This window comes from Camelina sativa, chromosome 2, assembly GCF_030686135.1.
Source record: "Camelina sativa cultivar CO46 ecotype springtype chromosome 2, ASM3068613v1".
Lineage (NCBI taxonomy): Eukaryota > Viridiplantae > Streptophyta > Magnoliopsida > Brassicales > Brassicaceae > Camelina > Camelina sativa.
The window spans coordinates 19,449,341-19,460,070 of NC_141881.1; the positions used below are offsets into that span (position 1 = coordinate 19,449,341).

At 38.0% G+C, this 10,730-nt stretch overlaps 2 protein-coding genes across 2 annotated transcripts; one reads left to right on the forward strand and one right to left on the reverse strand.

Annotated features, from left to right (window-relative positions):
* The first annotated feature begins 1,017 nt into the window (after window positions 1–1,017).
* LOC147948883 (transcription factor GTE12-like) lies at window positions 1,018–1,998 on the forward strand. The gene has a single exon (XM_087469017.1). The coding sequence runs from the start codon at window positions 1,018–1,020 to the stop codon at window positions 1,996–1,998; it is 981 nt and encodes a 326-aa protein (XP_087325143.1).
* A 527-nt stretch (window positions 1,999–2,525) lies between these two features.
* LOC104711315 (protein FRIGIDA-like) lies at window positions 2,526–5,286 on the reverse strand. The gene is made up of 3 exons (XM_010428006.3): window positions 4,061–5,286; window positions 3,479–3,651; window positions 2,526–3,389 (listed from the first exon to the last, which is right to left on the reverse strand). The coding sequence occupies exons 1-3, from the start codon at window positions 5,058–5,060 to the stop codon at window positions 2,691–2,693; spliced, it is 1,872 nt and encodes a 623-aa protein (XP_010426308.1). The 5' UTR covers window positions 5,061–5,286; the 3' UTR covers window positions 2,526–2,690.
* Between the last annotated feature and the right edge of the window lie 5,444 nt (window positions 5,287–10,730).

Here is a 10,730-nt window from a genome sequence, read left to right on the forward strand (position 1 = left end):
CTTTTTCTCAGTTTTGCAGTAACATGTACAATTCCCTTATTCGGGTCTTTTGTTAATTCGATCACCCTCTCTCGTCACTAGGATTTGTGTTGTTGTTACGTTCTCTGTCATCATGTATGTAAGAAAGGTTACAGAAACAAAACTGAGGATATACCTTGGCTCTGAACAGGCTCGGCCGAGGGGTAAGCAAGTGAAGCAATTGATTAGGACATCTATTTTTTTAGAGCATTTTCTAAACCAAATTTTTAAACGTTTTCACTAACTATGTTCATAAGCATTATAATATTAATTAAGTTTGTTGTTATGAGTTAAAAAAGAAAATTGGTTTAGAAAAAAACAAATTTGAAACTATAACTGAAGGGTTTCCATAGTCAAAGAGTTTTAAAAACATGAGTGATTACTGATTAGGTAATATAATATTTTAGTTTTGTATGGATCTATAAATGAACATAATAATTCAAAACAAAAGTAGGAAAGTGAGCAGCCAAATTAACATATTTTGGTCTAGGGATTTAGAAACTGTTTTATAAATATAAATTCATTATGTTACTTTTTTTTTTGTAATTTTGTTAAAAGTAAAGGGAAATTTTTTAATAATGAAACTAAAATTAAAAAAAAGAATGAAACTGCAAAGAAAAATCGTAAATTATTTACACTTACTTCGCTACTCACTGACACTGAGAAAAGGAAATCCAAATAGGGGACTAAACGTCATTATAATAACATGACCCTATAATTAAATTAGTTACTAATCACAGTAATTAAAGCAAAAAAACCCTAATCCCTAATGTGTATATAAGGTAAGAGAATGGCAATTTTTTCTCTCAGTTGCAGCAGTAACAATTTCCTTTTTCCTCACGTCTTTCACTCTTGAGATCTTGAGAAGTTTTTTGCGTTTTTTTGGTTCCACTCGATCACCCTCTCTCGTATCGTAGTCGTTCTTCTTCGTGCGAGCGTGTCTCTGTTTGATCGGTCTTCCCATAAATTTTGTTGTGCTCTGTCGGATTTGTTTTAATCATGTATGTCGTCAGAAGAATTTCTGAAACGAAACTGAAAATACTCCTCTCGAACAAGCGTAAAGCTGAAGAGCAGCGTGATGATGATGATCAGGAAAATACGAAGAAGAAGCAAAAGCTGGATCTGGATGGCGAGTCGTCGTCGTCGTCCATATATGATCTGTGTCTGAAGGTACTAGAATCGATGAGAGACGAATGGTTTGGTTCGCGTTTCGAGGAGCTCGTCATTGAAAACCCTGATTACTTCTCTGTTATATCGAAGCCAATGGACTTCGTTACGATCAAGTCCAAACTCGCCAAGAATCTCTACGCCGATATTGCTCAAGAGTTTCCCAAAGATGTCCGATTGGTCTATGAGAATGCCATTCGTTATTATCCTCCTGCGAATTCGCTTCACAAGAACGCTAAGAAGCTTATGAGGGTTTTCGAGGTCAGATGGGAACCGGTCATTAAGAAGAAAGCTTGTGACAGCTTTTACTTGGGCCAAAAGGTTTCGAAAAATCCAGACTTGAAATTAGAGGATAAGCCTGAGAGCACATTCGATCCGAAAGCTCTTCGTGCGGCAGCAATCAGGATTAGATTTGCTGATACTATCGCCAAAGCCAGATATAGAAAGGAGCTCATTGACGAGAGGAGTGGTGGCAGTAACAACAACAAGGCTGATGTGAATGTGATGATGGGAATGCAGAAAGCAAAGCAACTTTTAGAAATAAGGCAACGTGAAGAGAAAGCTAGAATTGAAAGTGAGACTAGAGCCGCCAGGTTGAAATTGCTATGCAGGGAACGGCTTGCACTAGAGGAGTTGGAAGAAGAAGCCAAATTCAATGTTGTAAACAACTTGGAAACAGAGAAGGATATCGTCAAACTCTGTGGTGGATCCTATCTGGCAAGAACTCGGAGCCTTCAAGAGCTTGGTCTGCGTTTAATAGTTGAGGATTATTGGCCTGAACTTGAAGATATTAAGGAGGAAGGAGAGATCTAGCTACCTAGTAGAGACGATGATCTAGTAGTAGTAGAGACAGACTCCTACTGTCTCGATCGTGTAATTACTTATAGACTCCTACAGTCTATGTATTTTTGGCTTGATTTTATTGTAACAGTGTTTTATTTTGCTTTTGGTTTTCGTTGGTTTAAGTACGTAAAACTTGTATGCACATGACATGAATATTTTAGAGAACTTTTCCATCAATAAACGATATATTGTTCAGTTCCTTCAATATAAGTTCCCCCTATTGTTTCAATTGTAACGATTTTATTTGTTTACTATATTTTTTTTTGATCCACTTGTTCGATTCAGAGCAATCCGTTTCAGGTATTCACTTAATTTTCCCAGTTGGTCTTCATGAATTTAGAATGTGTTACAATTATTTTGTGTTTCTGTTGTGTTTTCAAGATCAATGTCTGATGTAAATATCATGGAACAAGAAGGAACAGATACAGAAGAAGACGTGAATCCAGATGATGAAGAGCCGGAGGTCTATTTAGATAGTGATATTGATGTATCTGAGGTTGACTAAAAACCCTGTGAAGCATATAACATTAGCATCTGAAATGTCAATTACAGAGAGCCAAAATTTTTTGCATTCTTAAGCCTTACAAATTAACTTAAATTTTGACTATTGTGGGGAAAAAATAAACTACCTTAAACAAAAACAAAAAGCATTTACATTCCTCCTATGTGTGGTCCAGTGATGAGTTACTACGAGGAGACCTGTGATTGGATAAACCCAAATATCTTTCTTCAGATGGTGAATGTCTGTAAACCCTTTGTAGACCATATGGTATTTGTTGCTGTTGTCCATGAATTGGAGGAGAGTACTGCCGTGGATGTCTCTGTCCATGAACCGGAGAGTACTGCCGCGGAACTCTCTGTCCGTTAGCCGGAGGGTAAGAATTTGGAGGCAGATGTTCATATGCATATACACTTCTTCCTAAACCACCAGGTGGAACCATATATTCAGGGGATCTTCTGAGACTTGAGCGATGAGGAAAAGATGATGACGGGCCAAGGTAACTACTCACAAGAGCTGATATTTCATCTCTATCTTCGTCTCTTTGACTAGGAAAGGTTCGATCACGGTACAGAGGAGAATATGATGAAGAAGCTACTGGTGGCGTTTCCATGGGTGACAACCTCGGACGTTTCATCTGTTGGTTATACAATCTCTTGGTAAGTACCGCTTCCTCCATTAAACTGATGGATCTTGCTTTCTCTTCCATCTCTCTTCTGAGCTGAAGAGTGTCACCCTCCAGCTTAACAATTTCTTCTTTGATCTGCCACCCTGGTAGTTCTTTCGCAGGGTCTAACTTGTGAGTCTCCATAAACTGCATCACTGATGATAGTGTACCTATCTGCTTTTCAGTCGCCTCTTTCTGTTGAGAAATTAAATAGAACAATGGTAAAATTCAGAAGAGAAAAAAGAGTTCAGAAAGGTATATAATATGCAAGGAAGAATTCATACAAATGCCAATGGTGAGTGGGCTTTTCGCTTTGCCTTGTCAAACGACTCCTTGCTCATCTTTAAGAATGAAGTTAGAACTGTAGAAGCTGAAAACTTATCCTCCATCGCAAAGTTATACACCATCTCAAGAGCTTCAATATGCTTTCCACGCTTGATACTTGATTCAACTATACCTATGACCAATAGAATTTTGTGTCAAGACCAGTTATTTAACACTAGTAAGTTGGCAACTTGGCATTACTTAAGGCGTAATAATTAGTATTGAACAGCAAAACCATATGATTTTAACCACAGCAACCACTACATTCAAGGCAACAGCATCTCGTTTGGTTCTGACAAACAACAATTTTGTACCAGTGCTATGGTTGAGAGTTCCAAGTTCTTTCCAGGTTAGATTCTAGCTAAAATTTTGTTCAATCAGTCATTGCACTCTAAAATGCCATCTACTCTCTTAATTTATAGCATGGTACATACAATTCTACTCCAAGAAAACAAAGATTGAACTCGACACTTATCGATCCTATCAACAAAAAGGAACAACCTTTGCAATGAAATTAATCGAGTGAAGACAGAACATGGTACCTGAAACCATAGGGGCAAGAAAACGTGACCGTCTCAAAGCACCCGCAATCTCATTAAACCCACACGTCAGTATCAAATCCAACAGGTCCATACTCCTAAAGTTCGAAGGAACACCATAACAAGCAATCAGTAAAAGCAGACCCCTTGCATCCATTAGCTCTGCCGCAGCTAATCCTCCTTCACCAATCAGTCTTTTCCTCCACGCAACAGCAGCCGCCTCCGCCTCATCTTTAACATATCTCTCAATCTTAATCTTTGCCTTCCCTTCACCAGGATCAGGCATTAGAAGAAAAGACTCCATAATGAGAAGCGAAACATGTCTCGCAGAGATCATAGGCGAATCCTTACTAAAAGCTCTACGCCCTTGTAAATAAAACTTGCCAATACATTCGAACACAAACTTCGCTGGCTCCTTAGCCAACTTCAACGCTACAGGAATCTCTTCCAGTAGCTTAGCTCGATCAGAGATGTTCCCGTAGATGTATTTGCGCAGACCTTTGCTACACATTGACTCACACAAACGTTCCCCTTCCGATTTATCTGAAATCGCCGGTACAGGATCACACAAACGTCCCCCTTCCGGTTTATCTGAAATCGCCGGTACAGGATCCTGAGACGATTGGCTCACAGTCACTGTGGTGGTCTCTACAGAAGCATTGTCTCGCGGAGGCGATAACGGCTGATGGAAATCGGAAGAAGCGGCGATGTCAACGCCGTTACTCTTGAGTTTTGTATCGATTGCGTTTTCAATTGACTCGATGTGCTTCTGCAAATCATCGAATTGGCGTTTGAAAGCGTCCACCGCAGCTGAAAACGCAGCCAAATCGTCGATTGATTTCAGAAACTGCGGCTGGTTAGATTGACCGATCGTAATTTGATCTGTTTCAACAACCGCCGGCAATTGTCCCCGCCGTCGTTCAGATTGCCGGGGAATCGCCGCCGTAGAGGGTTGCGGCTCCATTGACGGTGGATAATTGGCGTAGGCAAGAGCAGGGATCATAGAACCGTTGCGGAAGGCTATGGGAATGTGGAGGAAGAAGAAAGAAAGATTGCAAAATAAAATTAAAATTAAAAGCCCTAATTTTTGACTCTCTAAATTCTATGAAAATTAGTTAAATTACCAAATTTACTTTTACTGTATCGTTTTTTAATTAATTAGGAAGTGTATATATTTTTCTCTTTTCTCCTTTTTTTTTTTTTTTTTTTTTTTTTCTTTCTAATGAAAATAGAACTATAATCGATTATAGCTAAATTATAGTATATGAGTATATGTTACTTAGTTTTTTTTTGGGGTAATTGACAAAAATGGCACACATTTTAGTTTTTGTTCCAAAGTTAGCATTGATTCTTAAAAATGACAAAATTAGCATAAAGTTTTATTTTACTCAAATTAGCAAAAATGATTGGGCTAACAAAAACTAAAGTCCAGTTTTATTTTACTCAAAAATATTTCAAAGCCCACGATATCGAAATCAAAATCGAAATCGATTTCTTCTTCATCTCTTTTCGTCGCCTCATTCTAAAAATCTGATACGGTGGTTACCGGAGGCTCGCCGCTTTACCAACCTATTTCCTCGCTGTATGTCATCGATGTTGTTGTCTCGCCGTTTCGTGCTATCAACCGTTTGATTCGCGTCGCTGTATAAACCATCTTCTCAGTTTCCTCTTCGCAACATAAACCCAAAACGCTTCATGTGACAACCCGTCCCGCGGATCCCACTAGCCCACCGCTAGCTGCCCCAACGGACCATCCGTGGACCCCACTAGCCCACCGCTAGCCGGCCCAACAGACCCCAAGCTGGCCCTGCAGGGCATCGATCCTAACCCCTCACTGGGCAAATGGAACTATTCATCCAAATCCACAGTAGGTTATTGGTGTACCAGGCGTTCCTCGAACCCTGGTCCCCACCCTTTAACAACCTTCCCACAGGACAAGCTGTCACCAATTGATCTGCAGGTCAATTGGTGACAGCTTGTCCTGTGGGAAAGTTGTTAAAGGGTAAGGACCAGGGTTCGAGGAACGTCTGGCGCACCAATAACCTACTGGTGGATGTGGATTTCCACAGTGATGGGTTAGGATCGATGCCCTGCAGGGCCAGCTTGGGGTCCGTTTGGGCGGCTAGCAGTGAGGCTAGCGGGCTAGCAGTGAGGCTAGTGGGGTCCACGGGACGGGTTGTTACACTTCATCTCTTCTTCTCGTCGTGGTTAGAAATTAAAAGGTAACCACCATTATCTCAACATATTTCGATTTGCGGTTCTTTTTGGCTGTGTTTATGTGTGTTTAATTTTGAATTTTTTTAAAACCTAAATCAATTGGATGCAAATTTGATAGGGTTGTGTGATTATGTGTTTGATTTTGTGTAAATTGATAGGGTTAGTGATCAAAGCAATCGAATTTCAAATCGGATTATATTTCTTGACTTTATTTCTTGATAATCAAATCGGATTTTGTCTAATTTTGATTTTCTTAAACCCTAAATCAATTCGATGGAAAATTAAGTAAGATTCTTGTGGGTTAAAATTCAATTCTTGTTGTTTTTGAGTTTTTGTTGTAGATTATTTCAGTTTTCGGGTCTAAGATATATTCAACAGTTATCTCACTAGATTAATTGTGATCTTTTGTTCCTGTTTCACTTTGTTCTTATCTGTTTCCGTTTTGTGTAATAGGCTTCTCCTATATACTTGGGTAGAAGACAAGTATACATTGAGGAAGGAAGTCCTAATCCAGAGCAAGTAAGTCTTCCTTTGAAGAAATTGTGTGATTTATGTGTGATTATGTGTGATATTATGTGTTTTGCAGCTTCCGGTAACCCTATTCATCTCATTAGTGATAAAGCAATCGAATTTCAAGTTTGTTTGTTGACAAGTTTACTCACATTTCCTCCATGGTTACTCCATTACTGCTTTCTCATATTTTTCAATCCCTTTAGCACAATTAAGTTTGGTATACGGTTTCTAATTGCTAGAGTTTCAGTGATTAGTGAATGCATATGAATCCGTTTAGTGAAAGCATAATTTAGTCAGATGCTAGTTTTTTTAAAAATTCATGAAAGCATGTATATAATTTAGGATCACTTTCCTGATATGATATGCGTTTCATCTTTACAGTCAGATGCTAGTTTTTTTTAAAGTTCATGAAAGCATCTATATAATTTAGGATCACTTTCCTGATATGATATGCATTTCATCTTTACAGTCAGATGCTAGTTTTTTTTAAAGTTCATGAAAGCATCTATATAATTTAGAATCACTTTCCTGATATGATACGCGTTTCTTCTCTTTCTTTTATATGTTGCAGGATATGGGTGATTCTTTCCCTATAGATATAAAGCTTCCTGAACTTTGTTTCAACATAGGAGAGGAACCAAGATCAGATGTGAAGATAAACCAGTTTCCAAACTACGATGCTGTCATACAAGTAAAAAACATCCTCTCAGTTGCGGAGTATGAGAGGATTAAGAATTTGTTCCTGGGACCAATTTTGAAGGTTATCAACAGAGGACTGATGATGTCTGGGAAGATGGTGCACTGTTTTCTGAGCAGAAGTTTAAAGGTATCAAAGGAAAATGAACTATGGATGCATTTTGGAGGACAACCAATGAGATTCTCAATAAGAGAATTCCATATGGTCACTGGATTGAAATGCACTGAATGGGGAGCTAATGAAGATTAACGGCAGAATCGTTATGATTGGGCTAACACTGAAGATGCTCACACATATGAAGATGTTTTGGATATTCTACAAGGAACTGATCCAGAGGCAGCAGATGAAAGATACTCTCTTGCGATGCTGATCCTTATCGAATGCATCTTCTTTCAGAAGTACAGAGGTAACAAGCTTCCTGCAAAAAAACCTTAAGAGAGCTCAGCATTTGGATGTCTTGGCTAATTATCTGTGGGGGAAAGATGCTTATAATCTTCTGCTTAAGTCTAAAGAAGAATGTCCCATCAAATCTGATGAAGCAAAAATATGACTTACATGGATATCCGTTGGCACTGCATTTGTGGATTCTAGAGTCTGTTCCTATGTTAAAGTCATCTTTCAGCACATTGAGTGTAATTGAGGGACCATCAGCATATCTGTGTGAAAAATACACACATACAATTAATCCGTCGATTGCTCAAGTGGAGAACATTGAAGCATCAAACCATGTAAGTTATTCTCTTTAATTTAAAACTGAATCGTTTTCAAATATTGAATCGTTTTCTAATATAATCACGATCGTAAGAAGGACTAATATCGTTTTCAAATATTGATTGTGTGCAGCTCAAGGTTATTCACATATTACCATCGATACCCGATGATCCAGAAGATACAGTCTTCTTGGAAGACACTCCTGATCAAGATTTGAGTATGTTAACAGATGTACTGAACAAGGGATACAAATTGACACTTGAAGACTGGAGAAAAAGAGTATTGGATGTTGGTGCAGTGATGGAAGATATTGCTATCAATTCTTACCAGTTACGTAACAAGGAGAGTCTGAAGCCATCTTCTTCTGGAGAGTCACTAATGGAGAAGCTAGATAAACTTTACAACATGGTTACGGATGGGTTCAGAGATATCAATTGCCGGTTATCGAAAATAGAGGAGAGTCTGGGAACATATAAACCAACCAATACAGAAGATCAGGTAAAAAAAAAAAAATTTAATCAACTTACAGGTTCCTCTTTAACAATTTTTTTTTCATGCATGTAACTGGTAACCGTTTTCGTTTTGTGTTGTAGGAGCAACAACAAGATAGTGGAATGTCTCCATTTACAAACCCTACATTCCCCAGTTCTCAATGCGATGAACAAAATAGAGATAATGTGACTCAAGTTTCTGACTCTCAGCTTCCTACCGAGGTAAGAATTTGTTTCTTACTTGTAAATTAAATTTTAGGGAAAGTAGTCTTAATTATGTACTAATGCTTCCTAAAAACGATTTGTATTTGCAGAGTGGTGATGGGATCCGTCCGACTAACAATTCTCCCACTGAACAATATACATCTGAGATTCAAATTCCTACCGAGGTAAATTTGTTTCTTACTTGTAAATTAAATTTTAGGGAAAGTAGTCTTAATTATGTACTAATGCTTCCTAAAAATGATTTGTATTTGCAGAGTGGTGATGGGATCCGTCCAACTAACAACTCTCCCACTGAACAATATACATCTGAGACTCAGATTCCTACGGAGGTAAGAAAATATTTCTTATTTGTATTTTGAATGTTAGGGAAAGTATTCTTAATTATGAACTAAAGCTTCCTAAAAACGAATTATATTTGCAGTGTGGTGATGGGATCCGACCATCTAACAGGTCTACCACTGAACAAAAAACAGTGCATGTGGCTCTGACTTCTGAGACTCTGATTCCTAAGGAGGTAAGAATTGGTTTGATACTTGTATTTTGAATGATAGGGAAAGTATTCTTAATCAATGTACTAAACCTTCTAATGCTTTTTTCAGCAATCATTGATTCAGTGTGTACAATTGCTGCAAGAAGTTGAAGTTAGCTGTGAGAACAAATGGAGCAAAGGAAGAGTGCGAGCAATTCATGATACAGGAATCAGTATTTTGATGGACGAATCAAAGAAAGAAGAATTTTTTGGAAAAGAACAAATACGGGTTTTCCATAGAGAGAATCAGAAAGAGAAAGAAGGTGAACCAAATCCAGAAGTTTTAACTGCTGAGGTAAATATAATGATTCTTAGAACTTTTTAAAAATATTCTAACACATTATATTGACAAGTGAAATAATTCAACTCCAGTTCTTTACTCCAAGCGAAAACCAAACAGAGGAGTTCACCCAAACCGAAAAGCTCGATTCAGAAGATCAGAGGACCCAGAAGCTTGATTCAGAAGCTCAGATGACCCAGAAGATCGATTCAGAAGCTCGATTCAGAAGCTCAGATGCTCGATTCAGAAGATCAGATGACCCAGAAGCTCGATTCAGCTGTTGATGTAAGTTTTATTATAAAACTTTTTCCTGTTACTAAATTATTTAGGAAAGTCTTCTTACGCTAATAAAGGTTCTAAAATATTTTTTGCTTGTAGGGTGATGAAGAGAACCTTCCTCATGAAGGTGGTGATGAAGAGAAACTTCCTCAGGAAGATGGCAATCAAAGTCATCATGTCGATGAAGGTGAAAATCTAAATAATGGACTTGATAAAGAAGAAGATGACGAACAAAGTCATTATGTACCTGAAGGAGTAAGCCCAAATGATGGTGATGATGAAAAAGAAGACAAACAGAATCCACAAGACGAGGGACCATCATTTGATCTTAAATGTTTTAGTTCACCTGAGGTATGTCAATTTAATTCAGTTCTTGTTTGTTTTGTATATATCATTGCTGATTTTGGTAAAAAGTACAAAGAGGATATTCATAAACACGTTTCTTTGTTATATCTTGATTTCAGGAAAAAAAGAGAAAGCTGGATCAGAAAGATAAAATTGTTATTCCAAGAAAGAAGCAAAGAGTTGATGGTGATGGTGAGAAGCAAAAAGATGATGGTGATGGTGTGAAGCATGTTCCAAGGAGAAGCAATCGGCTCACAACTCCATCATTTTCAACCGTTACTCCATATAAAGCACCAAGAAACCCTGCCACATCTGCTATTCATCTAATGTTCAACCCTTTCCTCTCTCCAACTTTCAATGACATTGAAGAATTAAATTCTTGGAAG